The sequence below is a fragment of the Stegodyphus dumicola genome, chromosome 3, assembly GCF_044657685.1.
Source record: "Stegodyphus dumicola isolate Sdum_Otavi_A_Nest chromosome 3, ASM4465768v1".
Classification (NCBI taxonomy): Eukaryota; Metazoa; Arthropoda; class Arachnida; order Araneae; family Eresidae; genus Stegodyphus; species Stegodyphus dumicola.
Genome location: NC_140770.1, coordinates 138206232 through 138233075, shown reverse-complemented (window position 1 = coordinate 138233075; position 26844 = coordinate 138206232). Strand labels below are relative to the sequence as shown.

The following is a 26844-nucleotide window of genomic DNA, read 5'->3' as shown; positions in this document are numbered from 1 at the left end:
TCTTGAGGTTGCCAAAAATTTGGCGACAAACGTAAACGCATCATTTTGGTGTTGGCGACAATTTTAAAAATCGCGCCAACGCCGCACCGTATACTAGGATTTTACCCAGTCTGGGTTTTATTCATTATAATTTCAAATGTTAAAATATAGTCAGCAATGCAAATACGCCATAAAGCAAAGCACAAGGATATGCAACTAGTGGCTGTTGATGATCCATTGCTAGTGCAGTTACAAATAACTTTGAAGGTGAAAAAAGCTTAATCCTAGTATACGGTGCACATGAGAGTTGGCGAAATTGGGGTTTAAGAGACTAATAAGCGCGCCAACTGTGGTAACCAAGCCGATTTTGATGCTCTGCAGGAGAGTGCATTTGGGAGCATTTTCGCGCATGCTCATTAAATACTTTAAATTGAGAAGTTTTGATTGGTGCAGATGGAAGAGAAGAATTATTTCAAACCATTGTTTGAAGTTCCGTTAATCTTCGGTCTTCGGCTGAACTGAATGAGAAAGGATATCGTATGTTCAGGTAAAATTTATTTATCTTTTATTTTTTGTATTTTTTAAAATAACAGTAGTGGTTCCGCCGAGTTTCTGATTGGTTAATATTTTTTAATTAATCGGTTTTTGGTCAGATACTGAATATGATTTTAGTTTGATAACGTCTTTTATTCTACAGTTCGAGTTGCTAACGTATTTTGTTCTACAGTTCTATTTGCTAACGTATTTTGTTCTACAGTTGGATAACGTTACTTTTCGATTATGATGTGCAGTGCTATGAATTGCGAATATTTAAACACGAAATTTTTTTGGAAGTTAGAACTGGAAGGAAAGCTTGCTGTAATTCAATGGGCAGTAGATGTCGGATTGCTGCCGAATTTTAAAAATCGCGCCATGGCCGCACCGTATACTAGGATTTGGAAGGAACGTGGAGTGCTGTTAAGCGTGGGATGAAGGGGACGAAAAAGGTAAGCGAAGAGTTTGACTTTTATTTGGTGAAATACATGTGACGGCGTCTGAAAAATAATAAATAATTATCCGAAAAAATGAAAGACTTTATATTTGCAATAAAAGCAATATATCCGCCACCCGAGTTTGAGGGATATGGCATTTGAGTTATGATATAGACCCTAAAACATATGTGACACTGAGCCATGGTATTAATTTATTATATTTGATATGTGAATGTTTTGTATTTGTTGCGATGCATGTTGAAAATTATATTTTTATTTGTTATAAAGTCTGTTACGAATTACGGCGATTAATTGCAATCTGTGCAAGGAAAAAAAATAACATTGATTAAAATTAATCATTAAATTAATTAAAAAGACTACTTATTTAAGTTGAAAAAGCATTAGAATTTTAATTTTATTTAAATTTGGAACAATACATATCACTTGTATACTCACCACCACACCACTCGACCACGTTCGAGAACAAAATGGCGCTAGATTCGCATTACACATTGAAGGCATGTTCAAGCGCAGATGGTGTCTGCGCAACCAGTCGTACGTTTAGCATTTTTACCATGTTTGAGCTAGTCGTACGGCTAGACACTTCCCAAAGCTATCAGCTATTCGTCATCGATGGGGAAAAGACAGTCTGGGCCATCCGAAAAAGCGGCGACCGGAGGAGAGTGCATTTGGGAGCATTTTCGCGCATGCATCAAAAATTTGGCGAGAAACGTAAACGCATCATTTTGGTGTTGGCGACAATTTTAAAAATCGCTAGGATTTTACCAGTATTCCTTTAAAGGCCTCATTCAATTGAAACAGCGATAGTTGTATCCAGCATTAACGATCACTTTTGAAAACGAGTGATTTCTCGTATTCATTGGAAACACTTCCCTACCAGTCGAACTCGTAGGGGTTGCCAGAGGTTACTTGATGCGCGATGCTGTTTGTCACGTGGTCGGAAGTCGCGTTTGTATCGAAATAACCAATGAAAGAGCTACCAGATGTGCAGGTTGACTCCTCGTAACCATTCTTTAGGGTTGCAGTTCACGTTTCGTGTGCCATCTTTGGCTTTTCAGCGCTATTGTTTCAAAGTTTTATCTATGAAAATTCTTCAAAGGTATTATTTTATTTTAATTCTTTTATGAAAACAGCTAACCTAAAAGACACATTCCATTCACATAAATCATATACATGTGAAAAATATAGGTCAAGTAATTTTTGAATACTGAAAAAAAAGTGATTCAAAAGACCTTTTAAAGCAAAAGAAAAGAAAAATGTACCTAGTTCTATTAACAACTCAAAAAATACAATGTAATATATTCTAAAAGGAAAATTATATAATAAACAATGATGTAGATTACATATATTTAATAAATACATAAAACTCTATAAGACTCTAATGTTCATAACTATATAATAAACGCCAACACATATCACATCATGGTACGTAACACTGCTATGAAAGGAAGACTTTGTAATTAGAAACATACCTTTTATATTTATTTGATAACATAGACGAATAAAATATAAAGATGACAAGAAGTTATGAAAACACGTTATGCAACTTAAGAAACAGTAAGAAGCCTTTTAAGTTATTGCAATATCATAAGGCACTGATTAGGAAGTAAATATCATTTTTTCATTCTTTTACATCAGTAATACTTTTTTCATTAAAAACTTTAGCAGTGAAAGCCAAAACCGATTTATCATTGGCGCCTCTGATGCAAGGTCACACAAAAATAAACTTGATTTAGCAAATTTCTAAAACATTGAAATCAAAAACAGTAACATATATTATTAAATTATTTTAATTACACATAAAAAATTGTCTGAATTAAATTAAGAATCACTGACTAAGCTTGTACAACATTTTAAAACATATTTTATGTTGATACATTGGAAATAAATTGACAGCAATCGCAGTTAAATGAAAGAGCTGGAAATACAGTCTACATGATGTATAAATACAGTCAAAATTATTCGTTAAATACCTAAATTGATGCTTACCTTCTTCAAAATGAATATAAATACGATATATTAATGTTACTTTAAGGGAAACATTATATAATGCATAATTTCAATCATATTATCCAATGTTTACTTTTTTTTTTTTTTTTACATTGGAGGCCGACTGACAGATTTGGCGACAATATAATAAGGTCAAAAAATAACATACGATTTTAAACCATGAATCCCGCATTAAAATTTAAATAAAAAGTGCACTTCGTAGTTATAATCACGCACAAAATTGAAATCAAATGTATAATATAATTATTTAAACTTTGTCCTTTCGCGATAATAACAATAAAGAAAATCACATCAGCATCTACTTATCGCCGTCGGTATCTGTGTATTGACTATACACATTCTGATATTCATTTTGTACATATAAAATCAGTTTGTCATTAATTAGCAATACTTAAATGATAATACACATTTCGCTGAAACATGAACACTTATTTTTTTAACAATTATGAAAACATACGAAGCTGAACTTACTTCAAAAGCGCACGGTCTTGCGATCGGAATCTATTCCAATGGACAAGAATTAATTACCCATTTTCTTCGTATTTCTTCATTTCTCGGGAAATAGAACATACTAAAGTTATTTCTGGAACGATATGAATAATTTGATGCAGTGCATCCACGCATATTTCTCTGAATTAGGTAGCAATCCATCAACACAAATGTAAACAACACAGCGCTAAATCAATGTCCACTAGCAACAAGTGCACTTAATTTAGATACAACACAGATGATGTGTCGGCTGCCCTTGCTAGGATCCTTTTACGCCCTATACTTTGATATAAGTTGATGCTCACTCAGCAGATCTAAAGCATTTTCTTTAGCACACTTGATTTCTGTCCTCGTGAAAGCACAAACAACACAGCCGCCATATTGATTCGATCGTTTTTCGCCGAGGAATGATGGGTTCCAAGTTATCGCTATGAGAACGAGCGATCGCGAGCTCAGAGTGATCGTTGCGTTTCAATTGAATACCAAAACAGCAAAATCAATCGCAACTGATGACGTATGACGACTAACGATCACTAAATGTTTCAATTGAATGAGGCCTTAAATTGCAAGGTTTCGCGATATTAATTTTCCTTCTGACAAAGTTTATACACGAATCCAACTCCTTGATCCCAAAAAGCGGCGACCAAAGGCCTTAATAAGGAAAACAGTGTTGTGTTGTTGCCATCATATGCCCAAATTTTACTTCTCTGTTTACTCAAAACAATTCATTTAAAAACTGCAATGTGTATAATTTATTCAAAATGTACTTTTTTATTCTTATGTATATTTTTTTTCACTGAAAGAATCCGTAATATTAGATATTTAGCAAACATTATCTTCAAAAACGAAATATAAACCAGCTATGATGCAACTCAACACTACATGAAATGTCATGTCATCAGAAAATAACAAAAGTAGTTTGAGCTAAATTCTGATTAAAGAATTCATAAATTGCTAAGTCTGTGTGTAAAGCATAGTTATCAAAATGTCGGCTAAAAATCGTAATACAGGGTATTATGATTGGAATACCATTCCTCCTAATACTAACACGGCGAATTCAGCGTACAGTTATGATTTTGGCACACCTGAATTTGGGGGACAACCTCAGTTTGGTCAGTTTGATTATGATTCATCTCAAACTACGCAGATGCCACCATCTGCTGTGCCTAATCAAGGCCTTTACTATCCATCACCGTCTTATTCTGGCAGCATTTTGACGCCTGAAATTGCATCTCCATTTGATGGAAGCACACCGGATACTTTCGAAGATGAGCCTCCCCTTCTGGAAGAGCTCGGTATTAATTTTGATCACATTTGGCAGAAAACTATTGCTGTATTAAATCCATTCAAAGAACCAAATGCTTCCATTCTACAAGAAACAGATTTAACCGGCCCATTGGTCTTTTGCTTATGTTTCGGTGCATTTTTACTACTAAGTGGAAAAGTTCACTTCGGCTACATCTACGGTATTGGTGTAATGGGTTGCATTTCAATGTATTGTTTGCTTAATTTAATGAGCGAATGTGGTGTTTCTGTTGGATGCACTATAAGCGTTCTTGGATATTGCCTGCTACCAATGGTGGTATTGTCTGGACTTTCGGTTTTATCACTGAAAGGGACTGTGTGTACTATATTAACTGTCATTGCTGTATCCTGGTGTTCATTTTCAGCTTCAAAGTTATTTGTAACTGCACTAGCAATGGATCATCAACAGCCACTAGTTGCATATCCTTGTGCTTTGCTTTATGGCGTATTTGCATTGCTGACTATATTTTAACATTTGAAATTATAATGAATAAAACCCAGACTGTATTCCAAGAGCTTAGTTGTTGGAATGATCTCTCAGCTTTCTGCAGATACGTATCAAATGTTTCATCAATTAAATGAAACATATATCATATTTGTGGTAATGTATTCTGAAATTGCCCATATTTTTTTGTTATTATAAATACAGATGGAATTTCTGAAAGTATATCAGACATATGTAATCATATTTTTTTTTGTTAAAATTTCTTATGAAAACTAAATTTTTCTAGTTTTCTCTAATATAAATACTTAATATTTCAAAGAGAATGTTATGATAATACTGTTATTCAACACTATACATTTTTGAGTGTATGCAGTTGTGTCAGAAATCAGATTCTATTAAGTCTTCACAATTATTATATTATAATTAGCTTAAATGAAAAATTAAGTACATTATTTGGTAAAATCCTAGTATACGGTGCAACCTTGGTGCAATTTTGAAAATTATCGCCAAAACCAAACATGATCCAAAGAATGTCTATATATATATACTATATAATGTAGTGTATATACACTATATACATAGTATATACAATGTATAACTATATATTTTCTTTGAATGACCCGTTTACTACTCATCGTATATGTCCCGTTTTTACTGCTCATCATAAAGTCGTCAAAAGTAGCAAATACCGTGTGCACCGGATACTAGGATTAAACCCATTATTTTGTTTTAATTTGGTAAAAGTGTGAAAATTTCAGAAAGAAATAAACATTGGAATGTTTCAGCAATTTTAATACAAATGTAACAGCAAAACATGTATTTTTAATAATATAATTTGAAAGTCATGAATATAGCAGTAAATTTTTGGTTTAATGCTTTCTTTTGTGTTTATTAAAGATTTTTATACATAAATAAAATTATTCATCCATGATCCATAGTTGCATTTTAACTATGTTCCTTAATATTTTGTGTAGCAGTTTTGAATTTTAAGGCTTTATAACACATATTTTGAAATATGTATATAAACTATATTTTTTTACAGTTTTAATATGTATTACTGTAGAAAGGCAGTTTGTGTAATAATGATTTTGTATGGTTCAATATTTATCTTAAATTACTTTTCGGTTAATCTTTGGATTATGGTAACTTGGCGATTTTTTGGCGACCAACTCTGCTACAGCAACCCTCTATTTTTTTTCCCGCCGCCAAAGACATCTTTCTTTTCTTTTTTGAACACTTTTTCCAACAATCTACTTGCCAAATTACACTTATGCTAGAAATTTTATCTAACAAAACTGCTTAATCATGACAAGTATTCACTGCAAAATTGGGAAAAAGTGCACAATACCGAACTCCTTACGCGTTTTTCAGAATAACACATACACATAAACCATGTACACGTTGACTTATTTTTACTTAAAAAAACATCCCAGAATTGCGCAAAAATGGCATTGCGCACACTCTTCACTATATCCATGTACACTGTTTTTTTCTCATAAATTAGAAAAATTTCACGAAAATGCATGAAAATACTCAACGTATACTACTCAAACGTATTCCAAAATACTACAAATATATAACTCACAAAATCACGATCATTAAATTAAAATATAATTAAATTAAAAAACACTACTTAAAATATAAATAAGCACATACATTAAATTAATAAAAATTAGATTACAATCGTAATTACTTTAAACTAAATCATTGCTAATAACAATTTTCCAATAATACCACATTAATTTATTTACTCCTTACATTTAGAACAATGCATAAAAATAATATCCTCAAATAATTAAAAATACTAACTTACCTAATCTTCTTCAGAATCTTCACTACGTCGCTGCAGTACTACTGCTAATTTCTAAATCCTAAATCCGGTAGTCAACTAGAAGTCTATTCACCAAGTAATAAGAAATTAATAAAATTTCACCTATACTCAAACTGCTTTCAGCAAACTAAGTGCCCCTACCTCACACTTCTTTTCACAAAATGTCCATTTTCACCATATTTCTTGCACCGCCATTTAAACTTGTAATATCCTTCCTTTCACACAATCTCAACTTATTATTATTATCAGATAAACGCATTAAAAATTTAGAATTCACTTTACAAAGCGCCATGCAATCCGAAAATTAATCAACACTATTTCACACAACACACAATGAAGCTTTTCTAAATTAACCCCCTTTTCCGATTAAAGAACTGTAATTCGTCCATTAATGTCACGTTTCACACAACACAGAATATAGCTAAATACGAAATTTCCAGATTTCCACCCTTTTCCGATTAAACAACTGTAATTCGTCCATTAATGTCTCATGATCTCTCATTTCCCTCACACAAAATAATGCGTAATCGGAACTGAGTGCTTCTCACATTATTACCAAAGTCCTAGGTAGTAACCTTTATCGCCTCCAAAATGTCGCCAAACTACCAGTTACCATGTTCTAAAGATTAGCCAAATTGGTATACATAGTACTGTACTGATTAACATAGTAATATTCCATAAACTGTAATACAAATATTTAATTATAAAGATTCATTAAATATTCATATAAAGTCTGACAAATGTCTATAAATTAAGACAGTTCAGTTCAAACAGAATTTAGTAAGAAAAATTACACTGAAAATCACTTAGGGTGGGAGAATGGAAGTTAAATAAATTTCATTAATTCCATAAGTTCCATTTGCTGCTGAAAAACACTTTTTCTTATTAAAAGCTAAAAACCAGGCATTTGGTGATGCACTTAGCGACTAGGAGATATGACGGAATAGCCAAGAGTGACATTTGAATATTTCAAAGCTCACAAGGGCTATTCGTTAAGAACAGCTTCTTAGAGGATTTTCTAAAGAAAACTGACTTATATTCACATTACACATGTGAAAAACCACAAAAAAAAAAAAAAAAAAAAAAAACAGCCATCCAGCAAACTTGCTCACTTGGAATCGAACTACCACTATTCAGAGATCTTAACTCCTCAGCCATTGGTGGGGCATGTCCCAGTAAAACTGGGAGAATTAGCAGCTATGCATGTGAAAATTTAATATTCAAAGATGTTGAATAAACAGAAGAAAACATTTTTTTTTGAAATATTATATTTATTAAAAGGAGATGGGGAAACAATTTATAATAATAGGAGGAGGGAACAGTTAAAATAACATAGACAACATTATGTCTAAATTTAGAATGTAATCTCATTAATCAGCAGATACTGGCAATATCCTCTACAAAAAGATAACTGATCTACACCAGCTTTAGCACACTTAATTACAGAATTCTAAATCCATCAATAATTTAAAATAAAACTTTTTGCACTGCTTTGAATTATTTAAAAGTGCAGGATATTAGAAACAGATACATTTGTTGAAGGCAAATTATGATTAATGGACTTTCTGATTCATGAATATTTCTGGGGTACAAAACAATTAAGTGGTTGAAAGAATATTGAATTAAAAAGGAAGAGGAAGAAATGAACCTTCGAAAAATGTTAAAATATAAATTTTGATTTCATCATTAAAAAAAAAAAGAACCATGAAAAACATTTATCAAAAGTATACAACATGCGAGATTCAAAGGTACAGTTTTAATGAATTTTATTAATCTATTTTTGTTGTAAGTAGATTTGTGTATAAAATGCATAACTTCCAGTACTACAGTGCAAAGTCCAAAATCTGAAACACTAACAATTTTTTTCTTTCTTCCAAAATCTAGGAATCGAGAAAAAAGCAGGTGAGGCATAAAAGCAATTTTTCTCTTGATTAACTACGATTCCTCTTTTATCACTTTCGCACATTTGCAGGGTAGGGAATTGTAGCTTGGCCAATAACAATACATTGATTGATATTGTAGTGATGTTAGCCAATGAATGAAGGGGTTAAAATTTTCTTTAGGAAGAACAAAGCTCCAATCACTTTCCTGCAATGTTCACCTTTAATGGACTGTATCCACCAGCATTACGAAAAGAAGAATCACAAACTGGTCAAAGTTAAAAGTCCAGCTAGAAAATATACATTGCAATCTTCAGCATTATACTGTAGCTGACATTGAGTTTGCTATTGCAAGCTTTAATACCAAATTCATTCAAGTGCTGAATGATTGTACTAAGTACATTAATCAAGAAAACCCAAATGATTACATACTTGAAAAAATTAAAACAAAACACAGAGGCAGGAAACATTGGAAGCTCATCAAGGACACCAAGGATAAATGAAATCAGAAAAATAACAGAACTAATAATGCACTCCTGGAGGGAAAACTCGGATAAACGGCACTTGGGCACAATTTTTTCCGCCAACATGAATCGTGAAAAATCGCCTTATCCTTGGGAGGAAATTTTTGACTCCAAAAGGGAAATGCCATCAAAAGGCACTTTCTGAAAATCCCTTCTTCAGCCCAATATCGGGGTAAAAGCTCTGCTGGGTGAAAATCGCATAAGGCAAAGTGTAGTGTTTGCATTGAGATGATAAACCACAGTTAGAACAAATTGTAAACGATTAGTTATTGTGATTAAGTAAATCTACATATTTTTTTTCATCTTAGTATTTTATATTATGATAGATACCAGCAGGGTAAAGTGCAGAATCGTCCACTTATTTGTTCGGCGTTTGTTTTGCGCTTTTTACAAGACTAAGAAGAATTGGATTTTTATCAATTTTCTTTGACTTTTTAAGTGAAAATAGGTCGTTGTGTACATGGATAAAGTAAAGGAGTGCCCAATGCCATTTTTGTGCAATTCTGAGATGTTTTTTTAAGTGAAAATAGGTTGATGTGTACATGGATATTGAGTATGTGCAATTAAAAAAGCGCCAAGCAGTGGGTGATTCTGCATTTTTCCCCTCCAGCATTATTAACTTTTATACTTCTCTTTTTTAATTCTTACCATTAATTTGAACAATTATCCATAATAATGGTTATATATGTTATTTGAAAACATGTTCTTTATATAAATGCAGTAAAGATCACAAAAATGCGATATATATCACATAGTTAATGATGAAAGTTTGAAATAATAAAATATGCATGTATTTCCACAACAATATTGCATCCTCGAAATGTATTCCAGGCTATTCAATCATGCAGTCAGGTTTATATTTTACATTCCGGATTCTTTTATGCAAATAATTTCGATTAATAAGGTTAAGAGGGTTACTTTTATTCTTTTTTTCGTGTTTAAGTGTGAAAATAGTTTTCACGTAGGTAACCAAAGAAATGTAATCCTGAATTGCACAACTGCAGGGAAACAAGATTTGTAACAAGCGCTTCTATGGCTTTTCAGTACATTATGCAATTATTTAAATTTCAAAATGAGACCAGTCAAATAGAATAGGATAAGGTTATTTGAATTTGTCTGTATTTATTCCATGAAAAGTTAAATCCTAAAATATTATTTTTGTGCAATCTGAACTTTGTCTATAACAGTGGTTTCAAACTGGTGGTCCCCGAAACAATTTTATGTGGTTGGCGAATGTATTTCAGTTATGCATTTGTTGCAAATACAGTGATGCAAAGATTTCTATGTTTTACTTATTTGAAGTTTCAGTTTATTTTGTGTTTATTACTATTAAATATGAACATGAGTAACACGTTGAAAAAATATAAATATAAATCTTATTTAACAATTTGAAAATACAAATTTATTAACTTTAATTTGATTTTTGTAAAAAAAATAAAGAAATGCTCATGTTTTGGCTAATGGTTTAGATATTTTACTGATATACCCAACTTTTAATCCACAAAATCCTCTATATAAAGAAATCAGTGAAATATGCTTGATGTAAAAAAAAACAGCAGAATAATGTTTAATATTTTATACTATTTTATTAGTATTTCAATGTCTTATTATCATTTTATTGCATTTTTAATAATTATATTTGAATATAAATTTGATTATGAGGGGTTAAAAACTGCTTTTATGATACAGGGTGTCTTTCAGTGGCTAAAGGGTAAAACTGTTGCATACTGGTAGTTCGTCTCAGAGTCATGCCATGGCTAACAGACTTCCCTCTCCTTAAGCAACTTATCTGGGAGTGCTTTTGATATTCTAAATAATCCCAGTTGTATTTATACATGGACATAATTAGAAAAAAGGCATTTGGTTAGATTAAACAAATGACTTCCATAAATTATAATATATATATATTTGTATTAGAAGTATAATTTATTTAGAAATTAATTCCTGTTTGTTATGGCCAGATTCCCATATATATTTAAATATTAAATAGATAATTAAAAAAAATTTCATTCTAATTAGAAATTATCTGGAAATATGAGCAATAAGTTAGAAAAAGAGCATATTTTATTCTATAAAAATAAAGTAATTTTTTTCTTATTAGAGGTGTAATTAATTTATTTAAGTTTGTAGTTAAAAATTTTAAATTAATTTATTTAGAAATTAATTATATGTAAATACGCATAAGATAATGTGAGCCATAAGTATGGAAAAGGAACATATTTTGTAATTTTCTTGTATAAAAATAAAATTACCTTATTCTAATTACAAGTGTAATTAATTTATTTAAAAAATAATTAAACAGCAAATTCAAAATGTATCCCCCTCCTGTAAAACATGGAGTTTGATCACTATACAGTGTGGAAAATTGCAAGATCCCTAAAATTGGAAAGGGCCAATCACATCGAACCATTGCAGCATGCAAACATCATTGCTCAATCAGAAGAAGGAATCGCTAAAGTATTCGCCACGCTCCTAGAGGATTCCTTTACTTGAAAGCAAGTGGGATGCCCAAAACATGATGAAGAAATTCAAAATCTTATACTTATGTATATATAAAACAATTTTTTCACCAACATTCTGTATGCAACTCACGGTGAAATCTAAAAAAATAATTAAAAAACTCGACATTAAAAAAGCTTGGTAGGGTAAAAATATATTTATGGGCATCCCTTAGGGATAATTGGCAGTACATGGACACTGAGCTTGTGCAGTTCTTTGACTTGATATCCATGTACACATTGACCTATTTTCACTTAAAATTACATCAGAGAATTGCACAAACCTGTCATTGTGCATTTCATCCATGTACACATCGATCTATATTCACTTATAAAGTCAAAGGAGCAGCGAACAAAAAATATATAATCTCAATACACTGCATTTTAAATAAGACAATGAAATAACATAAAAAAGAAAATTCATCTTAGGAAATACCCTATTTACAAATATCTTATTTACAAATTTCCATGTCTTCAGTCAAACAAAACTCCTTAACAGCATCCAAAAACTTCCTAAAATTACCTGAACTAGAATGTGTATACTGGCATTGCCACATAGATTTACAAAAATATCCGTTGTGCCAGTATTGTCCGACGTTCGACCACATGCATTTCCTTCCTACAAACAGGACACTTATAATGACTACTAAGTAAATCTTCATTTACACACCAGTCAGTTAATGCTTTTCCCCCTTTCATTCCAAATTGTGCAGAAACTTCAAATTAATCTTACCACATTTAGCCATTTTACTGTGTAAACCACAAAATAAGCAACATACTTTTTAACCAACATCCAGCACACAAATAAGCCCTTACAAATCTTTTCCCATCAATGAAATTCACTGCAGTCATGCAACCAATTACGTCATATAATAGGATTTCCGTACCGTTCAATTACTCAAGTTACTATTAAAAAAAAAAAAAAAAGTGATAATTCAAGGGGTACCCTTAAATCTACTCTAACCACTTGTGGATATAACAACATATCCAACAAAGCCATGAATGAAGCTCCAAGAAAATATGATGTCTGACTTACAAACATCATGAATGCATTCTTAAGGTTAGCATAGTTTTCCCAATGGTGGTAACATAATTACATTTCTCAAACTGGGCAAAGAACCAAAAATTCCATCCAATAAGCCTTCTTCTTCGTCTCGAAAAAAATCTTCGAGCATGTGATACATACCGGACTTGATGAACATCTTACCGTAAACATATGCCAAAATGGAAAGTAATGTCATTTTATAATATGACATCGAAAAATACAAATGTGTTACTTTAATGTTATTTCTTAAAAATAATTTCAATATATTACCATTATAACAATTTATCAATATTATAATGTTTAAAAAAATCATCAAAAAATTCCACACGTCCGAATTAAAAATTTTCCATAGCAACTGAATTTAAAATTACTAAAATGTTCATAAGTTGCCAAATTTTGAACTGTTTAATAAAAGAACTCACATTCTCAAAAGCGAAAAGTTGTTTAAGAGGTCTTCATTAGAAGAATGAAATAATGTTGAAATTTAGGTTAAATTAATATGCCAAATAATGATTATTGGAGAAGTCAAACAACAAGAATCAGCGTTATATTTGTAAATTTTTCACGATTAGTTTTGATGGTTAAACTACAGAACCAACTTCCTCAGCTGCCAAAGAGCAATATTTGCACTTGCCCATAAACTTGAGTATCCCAAAGTTTATATTAGAAATAGGAAGTATAACCCATTCAAAAGATAACCACATTTGTCAGCGAATCACTGAAATTGGTGCTGGTGAAAAATATTCCTCTAATATGCCAATGCACAATCAAAATGGAAGTCATAAAAACAAACAGAAATTCCAGGTGATTAAAATTAAGGACTGTCAATTTGACTAAAACTAACGACTTTTACAGACCAAAAATCAATTCCAAAAACATATAAGGACTCTTAGGGACCTTACAAACCGTGTAATAATATACAGAACAAAATAATCAGCCACATCAAATCAGAAAGTTACGAGACGAATGCAATTTGCTATGTGTATTAAACACTATTTTCCTCAAAATTTTCATCTCTATTGTTATGCCAACAAAATAAAAACAGTCTAAGCAATATGATTCCACTCCAAATAAATATTGTGGATCATGGTGGTGCACAAGCATTTGCCTTTGTGGTCTTTAACCTGTCTTTGGAGTTGCTAGGTGGCGGTGTAAGGTGAAAGGCAAGTGAGGCAGTGTAAAGCAATTGTCGGTGTAAGGAAAATAAGCACTAAAATACACTTTAATGATGATGGAATGGGGCTCATTCAAGCTGGTGAGTAACTTAGAAAGTGCAGGCAGAAAATTGGGGAATTCAAATTTCTGTAGTGTTGGCAAAAAATGGGAGAATTCAGATTTTTGTGGCGTAAACTACAGTAATTCAGGAAAGATTAACCATTGACATGAAAGTTACAGCATAGGGGCAGTGGAAAATACGTGTTAAGCAAATGCAAACAGTTTGATTGATAAAATTTATAGATGGAAAATACAGATAATACAAAGGTTTAAAAAAAAAAAAAAAACATTTACAGAACATATAAAAAGTGTTAGCATACAGAAAGTCCTTTTCCTATCCTGTTTCATAGTTGAACTTCATTGTTAAAAAAACTTGGAGCAGTAGATTTATTGGTCAGACTACTAAGCTTAATTATAATAAATCGTACATACGTACTTCATTTTAAAGAGTGCATCACCGAATCTTACTTGGAAAGTACGACATTTTAGATATGAATTTAGGAGATGTATTATTTTGCTTGCAAACTTAAATAATAGTAAGTTTGTATATCACACCTTCATGCCAGGTTTTATCAAAAGCCTTTTCTATGTATAAAAAACAGGCTGCAACACTATATTTGTTTATGAAGGCTTCAGCAATCATTTCAACTATATTTATAATTTGTAGTGTAGTACTGTGATCTTCTCTGAAGCTAAACTGATTATCTTTGAGGACACTGCTTACGGTAAGATGTTCATCAAGTCCGGTATGTATCACATGCTCGAAGATTTTTTTCGAGATGAAGAAGAAGGCTTATTGGATGGAATTTTCGGTTCTTTGCCCAGTTTGAGAAATGTAATTATGTTACCACCGTTGGGGAAACTATGCTAACCTTAAGGATGCATTCATGATGTTTGTAAGTCAGACATAATATTTTCTTGGAGCTTCATTCATGGCTTTGTTGGATATGTTGTTATATCCACAAGTGGTTAGAGTAGATTTAAGGGTACCCCTTGAATTATCACTTTTTTTTAAATTTTTTTTTTTATAGTAACCTGAGTAATTGAACAGTACGGAAATCCTATTATATGACGTAATTGGTTGCATGACTGCAGTGAATTTCATTGATGGGAAAAGATTTGTAAGGGCTTATTTGTGTGCTGGATGTTGGTTAAGAAGTATGTTGCTATACAATATTTTGAATCTGAAAAATAGAAAATTCTATAAAGCACAATTTGCAAAACATTTCTTAGCAAAAGAGCTATGTAATTAATTAAAAAGGACTTATTTTTAATTTTTTTCATGGTAAGCGTTTTTTTCCATGTTATTGTCTCAGAATATTCATAAGTCTCACAATATGCATCAGTTTCTATATAAAATCAATTTTACACTTTTTTCTTTTTTTTTTCTTCCCCCCCCCCAAAAAAAAAACATTTCTGACTTTTTGTTGTTAAAGAATTGGTAGGGGTAATTTTTCTTTAGGATTACAGATATTGTAACTTGGAAAGCTTAGAAGGATTTGAAGACAAGATTTATAGACTCACGATCCTACAAGATTCCAGAAAAATGTCTTCTGGAGAATTTTTGGAAGAACAATGAAGACATAATATTTGAATGTTTTACTTCTGATTCTCTTCCCTTTATTTTCTTTGCTTTTCACTGGACACAAGCATGCAAAATATAAAAAATGCTTCTAATCTTATCACATGGGCAGGCATTTATAGACAATAATTTTTCTGTTAACTCTTTCGCATCGAGAGAGGACCAAATCTCTTTTCCTCAAACATCGAAAACGCCCGTGATACGAATTTCTGTTGGAATGCTTTTTATTCCCCCATGATAAATTGAATACTATAGCGCTAACAATAACCTACTTAAGTAAAGTGACAACTTCTTTCTTGGATGCTTTTGCCCTGTGTGAATTTCCCCCTTGGGCTGGGATTGTAACTTCGGACATCAATAGTTAAACATTGACAGAAAACAAAGGAAAAAGGTGCATTAAAATAACAAAACTACTTTTAGACATTTGAAAAGAATGATTGACATGTCATTTAACAACTTGTGAAAAAAAATGAGCAATGCAACAACGTGATGGGGGAAAGGAATAGGTAGGAAATTATTCAGGCGTTCGGGCGACCTGCCGCTGCCTGAATGCTCAGGCGTTTGGGGTGACCTCGATGTGAAAGAGTTAATAAAGAAATTGAAAACTGACAATTTAGAAGAGTCATATGTCTCGTTGCATTATACACAGCGCTGGCACTAGGCATTTGCCCACTTGATGCTATCTCTGTGGATCCTGATTTCTGCTGCCTAGTGCCTTCCAAAATTCTGCTCCCAGTGCCTGTCCTAAATTTTAAAAGTTTTGCCGTTTCTAGATTTTGTAGCTTGGTATGTCACTAAATTCTAAAAATTCTCATACACTAGTACTGTAACTGGCCCTCACCATATGTAATTTTATATTTATTTTGAATGTTCATATTATTAAAGGAATAAAATTAGCAGCTTTACAAAACGCATTTAGTTTTTTAGAATGACAGAAATCTTTAATCAAATCCAAAAATTCTAAAATGAAGAAGAAACATCTTGAAGAAAGAAAGTGAATACATAAAGAGAAAGAAAATTGTTCTTATATGTACAGTTATTATTATGAAAATTAATTGATTGTTTATAATTTCAGCCTTTACTATATTTGCCTTTCTAATCCCTCACCAGAATGCATACCACTTAGTTTTTAAACTGAGGTTTTAGGATTGTAAGACAGTGTGTTTCTGGCAGGAACTAATGCAGTGCTTACACGCTGCATAGTTCCTGCCAGCTCTGATAATTTGTAATTATTCGTCTTTGCGTTATTGCTGCTGACACTTGAATTTGTTACTACGATAGAGTTACTGAGTCAGCTTAGATTAAAATTAAATTCTATAGTATTTGACTACACAGTTTAACATGGTGGCTTGATGCTGTTGAGAATGACAATACTATACAAAGGGAAGACTGGGGGAGTATAGCCATGATTAGGTCCAGATGGCATAGACTGATTGAGACGGCCTTGGCCAGCAGAAAGTTTCTAGCTTTGAGGTCCGGATTAATGACTTTTCGCTGTATAAGAATTAAAGTATTTATACTTTTTAAGTGAAAATAGGTCGATGTGTACATAGATAAAGTAAAAGAAGTGCACAATGCCATTTTTGTGCAATTCTGGGATTTTTTTTAAGTGAAAATAGGTCGACGTGTACACGGATACCGAGTATGTGCAGTTTTAATAACCGCACCAAGCAGTTCTGCACTTTCCCCGAAATTTGTTGCTCTTACTGTTGTGAAAGGCTTGAAATAAAGTACAGTCAAAAGTCGTTAATACGGACTCATCGGAAATTATAAAATTAAAAACATGAAACCGTAATTTATGAACTAAAGAGTAATTATGATCTAAAGGGTATCAAAATTTACAAAAAAAAAAAAAAAAAAAAAAAGGCTTAATATTTATTTGTTTACTTTATTAAACATTTCTTTCAATCTAAGTTGTTTAAGTTGCTTCGTTTTATATGATAATACTTTCTCTTTATTTCTATAAACAGACATAATTTCTTGTTCAGTTACAAAGTTTTGCTGTTCAAGTCCTATAATTGCTGTGTCGAGAATACCGACTAATTTGTCAATCGAAATTTTTTCGTTTTCAATAACCTCTGTGTCACTTTCTTCACTATCGGAAGCGAATTATAATGAAAAAACATCTGCCCTGAAGATAAGGATAGTGCTGACAGATCAACTTCCAATTCGTTGCGTTCCACTACGTTCCCCAACCCCCCGCAGAGCAGCGTGAAATTGATAAACAGGTTTGGGAATGGTTAGAGAAACAAAGAATATGCCTTTATTCATTTTTTTGCAGCAATTTCACTTTTTGTTTGATGGACATCGAAACATACTTTCGCTTTGTAGATCCTTTGAAATTCTATTTGACATAATCGAAAGTTCAAGCTTACTTTTATAAAATTGCTTATTGTTAAAATAAAATGTTAAGAATTCTAAAATTTTTACCTTGAAATTGTGGTTCAGTTTTATCAAAAGTACCTTAGCTCATCTTATCTAGCATCAAATACTAATTCAGAAGTCAAACAACAAAAATCAGCGTTATATTTTCACAGGATTAGTTTTGATGGTTTTACTGAACCACCATCCTCGGCTGCAAAACCGCAAATGAACAAGATAGGATATAACGATTAGATAAGATAAGAAAGCCTAAACAAGAATAAGAAAGTGGCACCATCTACTGAGGAAACCAGAACTAAAACATAATTTCTTTAAAGGCCGAAGGCAAAGTTGGATTGGAATTAGGATCGTTAACTAGAACAAAGATTTTTTTGAATGTGAAATGCCTCTAGAAAATCCAGTTCTCCAATGGAAGATGTTTTTTGAATAATTTTGGCAGCAGAAAAATTGAAAGTGTGATTTTCGGACCAACAATGTTGAGCAACAGAAGACTTTTGTTTCCTTTCTTCTAACATATGCCTCATGTTCCTTGACACGAAATTTTAAGGCTCTCTTAGTTTGGCCAATGTAAATTAAACCACACTGGCAAGGAATCCTATAGCATCAAATGTTTATTAATTTTTTGGCAGATGAAGTCTTGGTTTTATAAAAGTGAATTCGGCTTTACAAATATATTAATTTCTTTGAAAAATCAAGGTTTTCATGTTTACTTTTAAGTACTAAACATAACCATTTCATATACAGTCAAAAGTCTTTAATCCAGACTCGTCGGAACTTTGGCGATTCCGGATTATAGATCATCAGTTTAAATCTGGTAAGATGGCATGCAGAAATTATAAAATTAAAAATATGAAACCGCAATTAATGAAATAAAGAGCAATTATGATCTAAAGAATATCAAAATTTACAAAAAAAAAAAAAAAAAAAAAAACTTTATATTTATTTGTTTACTTTATTAAACATTCCTTTCAATGCGCACATGCATAAAGCATACATTACACATAGTCGAAATTAGAAAATTGCAACCAGAAAACTATTTGACCTGTATTCGTGATATTTATAATGACGAGGAATTTGATTTAAATCATATCAAAGATGGAGTACATCGATATGAAGTACTACATTTAGTGAGGAATTATAAGCCGAATAAAATAAAAACATCTGCCCTGAAGATAAGGATTGTGCTGACAGATCTACTTCCAGTTCATTGCGCGCCGCCGTGACGTCCCCCCCAGCAGAGCAGCGTCAAATTGATAAACTGATTTTGGAATGGTTAGAGAAGCAAAATATATGCCTTTATCCATTTTTTGCAGCAATTCCAGTTTTTGTTTGATGTACATCGAAACATGCTTTCGCTTTGTGGTTCCTTTGGCAGCTCCAGAATCGGAAATTCTTTTTCACATAATCGAAAGTTCAAGCTTATTTTTATAAAAATGCTCTAACAGTCTGCAAAAAATAATAAGCCTGATTCAATTAGAAGATTAAGGAACAACGGAATCTGCAACATTAACTGAAATAGTTAATTTTAGCTTAGCTTATACCGTCCGTTATACCTTAAACGCGCAAGCGTTAATGCATTATGCGTTGATGCATGCGCAGAAAATTTGTAGCTTTGAGGTCCGTATTAAAGACTTGATTGTAGTGACTCCACTTGAAACTGAAAGGTGTTCAAATTCAGGTATTGTACATTTTAGGTGAAGAGTTTGGTGATAACTAATTAATTTTCTTATTTAATGCAGAATAAAAAACACATTTCATAAAATATATTTTCATCAAAACTTGAGTGTGTTAATGACACATTGAAACAAATATATTGTATTATTACTAAAATGTATTAATTATCTAATTCTCAAACTCTTACATATAGATATTATACATTAACTTGTTTTTATTGGACTGATATAAAAAATGGAAATTCATCTTTTACCAAACTAAAATATCTAAAGACAAAGAAAATATTTTTATATTTAGATAACTGAACATGCGTGTTCGAGAGGCTCATCCTTGTTTACCCCATAAAGTTATACCAAACTTCACATATGCATACACATATAATGGGGGAGACGATGACAAAGGAAAGACAAATGTAGTCTGATTTTCAAAGCTGTTTTATGTACAATGCAAATAATAATTTTGCAGATCTTTTAACATTAATAAAATGCCCCACAAGGAAACTAAAATTTGTAAGTAAAAGTGTTAAAGGGAGATATATCTTTTTAAACAGAATTATAGAATAAAATTCATGAAGGAGTAACCAATTTTTTTTGTTGTTTTGTGTTTACAAAAGCAATTATATTCTTGGTCTACGAATTCTTTAATTCAGATATAATTAGACACAAAATTTAAGCAGTCAAAATGCAAAAATTTTAAGCTACTTATGATGGTAAAAACTTTTTGAAAAATAATTCTCAACACACAGTAAAGACAGCATTTTTTTTATTTGCATTATAATTCTTCGGTAAGTATTTTGCTATAGCACAAAATATAAAAAAATTTATGGATAGTTTGATAAATTTTCCCAAAGAATATGTCAAAAATGTATTCCACTATTTACCTTTTACAACGTTTAAACCAATTACAAAAAGGTTTCTTATATTGAAAAAAAGTGTACTAAGCATTATTATGTTTCTAATACCACAAATAATTTTAAAAATATAAAAATTATGATCACAAACATATTAAACAGATGTGTTAAGTTAGCAAAAGCAAGTTTTTCTAGAATGTTTTTCTATGTATCGCTCGTGCATTTTCTTCATCATATTCTTTCTTTGACACCCACATTTTTTTAAATGTATCCAAAGAAGCTAAGATGGAGCCTCCAATCCAAGTTGAATACAATCTTTCTTGTGGGGCTGATATTCTAATTTTAATATCCTTTGGTCCTATTTTCTTAACTTCACTTAAAAGCCGATCACCAAAACCTTTAAATAAAGTAGAGCCACCAGAAAGAACTATGTTTTGATACAACACTCTTCTTAAATCTAAATCAGACTTGTGTATTGCATAAACTAAAACTTCATGTAATCCTTCATCTTCTTCTCCAATATGATCAGGTCTAAAAAGAATTTCTGGAGCTCTAAATCTTGCAGGGCCAATTTCCAACGTGCTGCCATCAGGAAGTGTATATTGGGCTTTCTCAGTTTCCATAGTTTCTTCCCGTTGTGGATTACTGGCAAGATAACAAGCTCGCTCTTTTATGGTTTTCACAATTTCAAACTCAGCTGTTGTTCGAAAATTCCACCCTTCTTTCCTCAGCAATGTGCGCAAGTGGCGTGTAACATCCCGACCAGCAATATCAACTCTCATTATGCTATTAGGCATAGCAAATCCTTCATATATTGGAACTGCATGAGTAACCCCGTCGCCAGAGTCTAATACCACGCCTGTTGTACGACCAGTAGCATATAAGCTTAAAACAGCCTGCATTGAAATAAATAAAGCTGGCACATTTAAGGTTTCAAAAAATATTTCAGCTGCTTTTTCTCTGTTTCTCCGAGGATTAAGCGGAGCTTCTGTCAATAACACAGGATGCTCCTCTGGATAAGTCTGAAGTTGCTCTTTGGAATAAATATACTGCCAAATTCTTTCCATGTCATTCCAATCTGTAACAATGCCATGCTCCATAGGATATCGTATAGTAAGTAATCCCCTATGTTCTTCAGCTTTTGGCCCTACAAATACATCCCCTTCTAAGGCACCAGCCATAACTCTTACATGTTTAGGGCGACCTATGTAATTTGGGAAATGACATTTTGGAACTTGATCACCAGCAAAACCTGCTTTAATGACACCAGATCCATTGTCGATAACAACAGGTTGATTAATAATTACGTCATATGCTTCCATTATTAATATTATACAAGAAATTAATTATTTGTGAAAAAGGTTAAATATCAGTTTTTACAGAGCTTAGTTGCTGTATTTCTAGCTGCGATTGGGCAATCTCGTGCAAAGCTTTGCGAATTTGTTCTAACAAAACTTCACCAGCACCAACAACTTTTTCTAACCTCACAGCTGCATCTTTATTTTCTTTATCTAATCGCTTGAAATCTTCTTGTGATTCCTGAGATATATCTTCACTTGGCAAAAAGTCAATTAAAAGATCTATTTCTTTTGCTGTATTTGCTATTAAAGTTGCAAATGTTTGACAATAGTCTTCCTTGTGTTGTTCTGACTTAACTGGTGATTTTTCAAAGTCGGGAAAGCTACTTGGGAGTGCTGATGCTTGGAGAACACCAATACTATTGCAGATGTTTTCTGCTTGCGCATTTACAGCATCTTGTAACTGTGTAAGACGATCAGCCATTAGTTCCCTACAGGGAAAAGAGAAAATATACTATACATAGTTAGGAAATTAAAGGAAAAATAAAATATATCAACTGCTTTATTAAAAAAAAAGCACAAACTATAACTGAAATATATAAACTTCTGAATAATATACGAAAATCCAATTGACTAATACCTTAAAACTTTAATCTAACAGTTTTTACTTATTGCCTAAAAATAAAACTGCAATTATCAAAGATTTATGAATATTTTTTCTCAGTGAAGCATCTTTAGCCATGTTCTCATAGTACTGCTACTATTTTGTTTATTCCCATATCTAGGTATGTGATCTTAGAAGTGACTATGTGAATAATACAAGATTAAACTAAAACTTAGGCACTTTGTGATGACAAAACAACTTCGCCCAATCCTGTCCCAATTCTCACTGGAAATATCCTACAAGATGGAAAAAAAGGAGTCTATATCTCTCCCCCCCCCCAAGAAACTGCATCTCATTGGGATTTCTGCTTGATTTTTAAATACTCCTGTGCTATCATTTGAATCATTTTGCATCATGTTGCCACATGTTTCGTCTTCTCTTTCCATGCAATCTTTTTGCACTGTAACATCTTTACCCCAATCACTGCTCAGGACTGATAGAATGACTTTCCGGCTACAAAAAGGACAAAATGAATATGCATTGCTTTTTCTCACCTGGCTGCTGCTTGAATAAACCACGTCTCTCGCTTCACCACCCTCTTTCTTCATCTAAGATAAAGCTATGATTTATTTTCCCTAGTCGTCACCTATAACGGCTGTGGCTAAACAGTGACTTAATTTAATTTTTTGAAAAAACTACAAGATCATATATAAAATATATATGTGTAAGATGAATTGGAGTAAGGTGCAACAGACTGATGATGGCTCTCTACATTATATTCTAGGCAGACTTTAGTGCTTCATTAGAAAGACAACATTCGAAGGGAAGACTTGTAGACAGACATGGCCAAATTGAATATAACTGGTGGATATGAACTAATTATCAAAAACATCTCTTTCATTCACACATGATCATGGGTGCAATATGCACCCCAAAATTTTATATAGAGAGAATCACAATTTAGATAATGGCATAGTATTAGTAGCACAACAAAGCAAACGGTGTGCAGTAGCATCTTGATTGCAGGACAGCTGAAGCTAAAAGTGCACAATTATCCAATATGGAAGCTTACCAAGAGAAGATTTTGATTTAGATTAGAAAGGTTTCAGTTCTCAAAATTTTGAGTTCAGATACCGAGTTAGCTATGTCATCAGCATTATGCAAGCCATGCAAGATGGACTGATCTAGAAATGATGCAGTCTAAAAAGGTTAAGACTTTTTAGAATAGAGAGAAAGAATTATGGGGTTTTGATTTACATACTTTTTATCTTGCATATATGTATGTATACTAGTTGTAGAATTTTAATATTGCTATAACATTAATTAATGAGCTTACTTTTAATTGCCTATTTCTGATATATTTTTAAGTAAACATAAGATAATAAATAATACATGAATGCATATATCATCTATGTGTTTAAGTACATGTGATTTTACATGCTCTGTATTTAATGGTCATTTTGCCAAACAGTATCCATCGGCTGTAAAAATGTACATATTGACTACATAAATTTTTTTCCCTTTAATTAGCTTCCTTTTGTCATTATTTATGAACAGAACACTATCTACAAGCCATAAAAATAGCAAAACATATGTTTTGCAACCTTTACTGAGAATGCAGTGTTTTTTTTAATACATACATCAAACCATTGTGATCACAATGTATTAAGAACGATTACATAAAACACAAGATTTTAATTCATTACTAAACTTGATTATATTCCCCTTCAAAGTAATGCACTTGCAACTATGCAACCTTATGCCAATATATATATTTTTTTTTTTTTTTTTTTCTTTTTTTCTGAGTGATGATAATGGAGCATGTGGCAATCGACATGAAAAGAAGAAAATTCATGTACATTCAACAACAAAGTTGCAATCTAAAGGTCCATGCCACATAATCAGGCTGGTAAGTGGTTTGAGATTACACTCTCATACACTATGGAAGTTAATAATTTCCAAACAATATCTTTACAAAAGATCAAATTTATATGATATACAGTAAAATTCAAGAAAATATGCCCGCAAACTACATATTTCAACCTCAGTTCATCCAGTGATATGGTTATCATGACACAGGTTTTATAACATATTTAGAATGTTATTCCTTAAATTAACAAAAGTAACACCATACCATTGTAATCAAAATATATCAAGAACAATTACATAAAACACAAGATCATTCAAGATTCATTATCAAACTTTATTATATTCCCTTTCAAAGTAATGCACCTGCAACTGCAATAATGCCCTTATGCCAGTATTTTTTTTCCGAGTAATGAGAGTGGAGCATGTGGCAATCGACATGAAAAGAAAATTCATGTACATTCACAACAAAGCTGCAATCTGAAGGTCCACGCCACATAATCAGACTGGTAAGAGGTTTGAGATTACAATTCTCATAAACTATAGAAGTTAAAAATTTCCCAATAATGTCTCTACAAAAGCCATCCCTTCACTGGATCAAATTTATATGATATACAGTAAAATTCAAGAAAATATGCCTGAAAACTACATATTTCAACTTCAGTTCATCCAGTCATATGGTTATCATGACACTAAAATGTTTTTTTTCAGCTTTAGCATCTAAATTTTTAGGACATTAATTTGAGTGTAATTGTACAAAGCTTACAGGTTTTATAACATATTTAGAATGTTATTCCTTAAATTAACAAAAGTATGATCAGATACTATTTAATACAGATTTATTAAACTCTAATACATTTTAAATAATTCATATTCCAAAGTAACAAATTACTATCATCATATTTACTTTCATGTATTATGGACTTATTTTACTATAAGCCAATATCCATTAAAAGGGTAATGCTACTTTGCACCCAATCTATTTCAATTTTTAAAAAAGTTCAAATTCTTTAAAAATTAATTTAGTATTATTTAAGTTTGATTTATGTGATTATGGCAAAGATTGAAGGGCTATCTGCCTAGGGGGAAAGGGCATTCAACGGGAAACAGGCTTGTATACACGTTACACCTGGGTAAAATCATGAAAATGCCTCTACTGAATTCTAATATATAAATTTTCACAACTACAGTTCCAGTACTCAGTTCAATGTAATAGATGTTACTAAGCAAAAACTTTCTATTCAGTATTGAAACTTCTGCTTCAAATAAGCCTTATTTCCCTGCCCCTAAATTAAAAATAAACAGATTATCAGATAAAAATTCATGAAAAGAACAGATCTTTCAAAAAATTTAATGTAGAACATAACTGAAGTCTATTTATAAATCCATCAAAGAGTTTTCTACATTTATTCCGGATGATAATTTTAATAATATTTCTACTGTAAAAAATTTAAAGAGATTTCACAAACTAATATAAAAGCAGTGCATACTATTTTATAAAAATAAAAAGATACTAATCAGAAATTTCCATTAAAACAGTTGTAATATTTTCAAGAAAAATTAACATTTGATAACATCTGATGTTAAAATACGAAAACTTTGAAGTTAAAGAAAAAAATATTTATTCTGCAGTTGTACTAATACAATAAACTGTTGAAAATACTATTACTTACTCAACGTATTATCAATTACACTTAGTTATATAAACTGCGTTAATTTTTTCCCAATAAATTTCAAATTTACTTAAGCAAATTGAACTGAAGTTAACGTTCTACCATTAATTATGTATATGATTTAAATACGAAGTATACCATCATAATAAATCATTATTTGGAATACACTTTGCGCATTTAATTACTGCAGTTTTTACAGCAACATATAGACAAGTCGGATCTGAAACGAGAAATGTGCTGACAACTGGTGAGTCATCGGGCGACGCCATGAACGAGAAATTTTACTCATATTTTGTGAAATATTCTAACCCATTAATCTAAAATTTCATTCATAATTAAAAAAAACTTTTCTCTCTTACTTCAAAAATGAATCTGCAAATATTTAGAAAATTAAACATACAAACTATATTCATTTTAGTATACTTAGTACCATCATAAATTTTCCGACACCCAACAACGAACACTCGATTTCGATGCACGTTAGTCACAATCGATCAGTTTAAAAACAAAAGTACATAATTTTAAATAATGACTAACAATAAGGAAAAATCAAGATAAATCAGAGAGACAAAAGAGTATATTTTCTTTAATATATCAAAAATCAATTTCAAATGATAATTCATTATATATATTTGATTTATATATATTGGCCTGATTTACTGATACATTATGTATATTTAATTACGCCAAAACTGATGAGAA

At 31.6% G+C, this 26844-nt stretch overlaps 2 protein-coding genes, 1 long non-coding RNA gene and 1 pseudogene across 5 annotated transcripts; 2 read left to right on the top strand and 2 right to left on the bottom strand.

Moving 5' to 3' along the window:
* Positions 1-24134, top strand: LOC118201483 (uncharacterized). Its single transcript, XR_004760254.2, has 2 exons — positions 1-526; positions 22785-24134. It is a non-coding gene; the product is annotated as an uncharacterized LOC118201483 (long non-coding RNA).
* Positions 4349-6153, top strand: Yip1d1 (Yip1 domain-containing 1). Its single transcript, XM_035373598.2, has one exon. It carries the CDS (start codon positions 4456-4458, stop codon positions 5245-5247), a length of 792 nt encoding a protein of 263 aa, XP_035229489.1. The 5' UTR covers positions 4349-4455; the 3' UTR covers positions 5248-6153.
* Positions 20597-22023, bottom strand: Arp1 (Actin-related protein 1). Its single transcript, XM_035373597.2, has one exon. The coding sequence runs from the start codon at positions 22021-22023 to the stop codon at positions 20893-20895; it is 1131 nt and encodes a 376-aa protein (XP_035229488.1). The 3' UTR covers positions 20597-20892.
* On the bottom strand, positions 22064-26622 carry LOC118201482 (mediator of RNA polymerase II transcription subunit 21 pseudogene; annotated as a pseudogene). Of its 2 annotated transcripts, none has more exons than XR_015040283.1 (2): positions 26502-26622; positions 22064-22490 (listed from the first exon to the last, which is right to left on the bottom strand). The product of XR_015040283.1 is annotated as a mediator of RNA polymerase II transcription subunit 21 pseudogene, transcript variant X1 (transcript). The 2 variants fall into 2 exon arrangements; XR_015040284.1 differs by having other exon boundaries at positions 26543-26603.
* Positions 26623-26844: the final 222 nt, after the last annotated feature.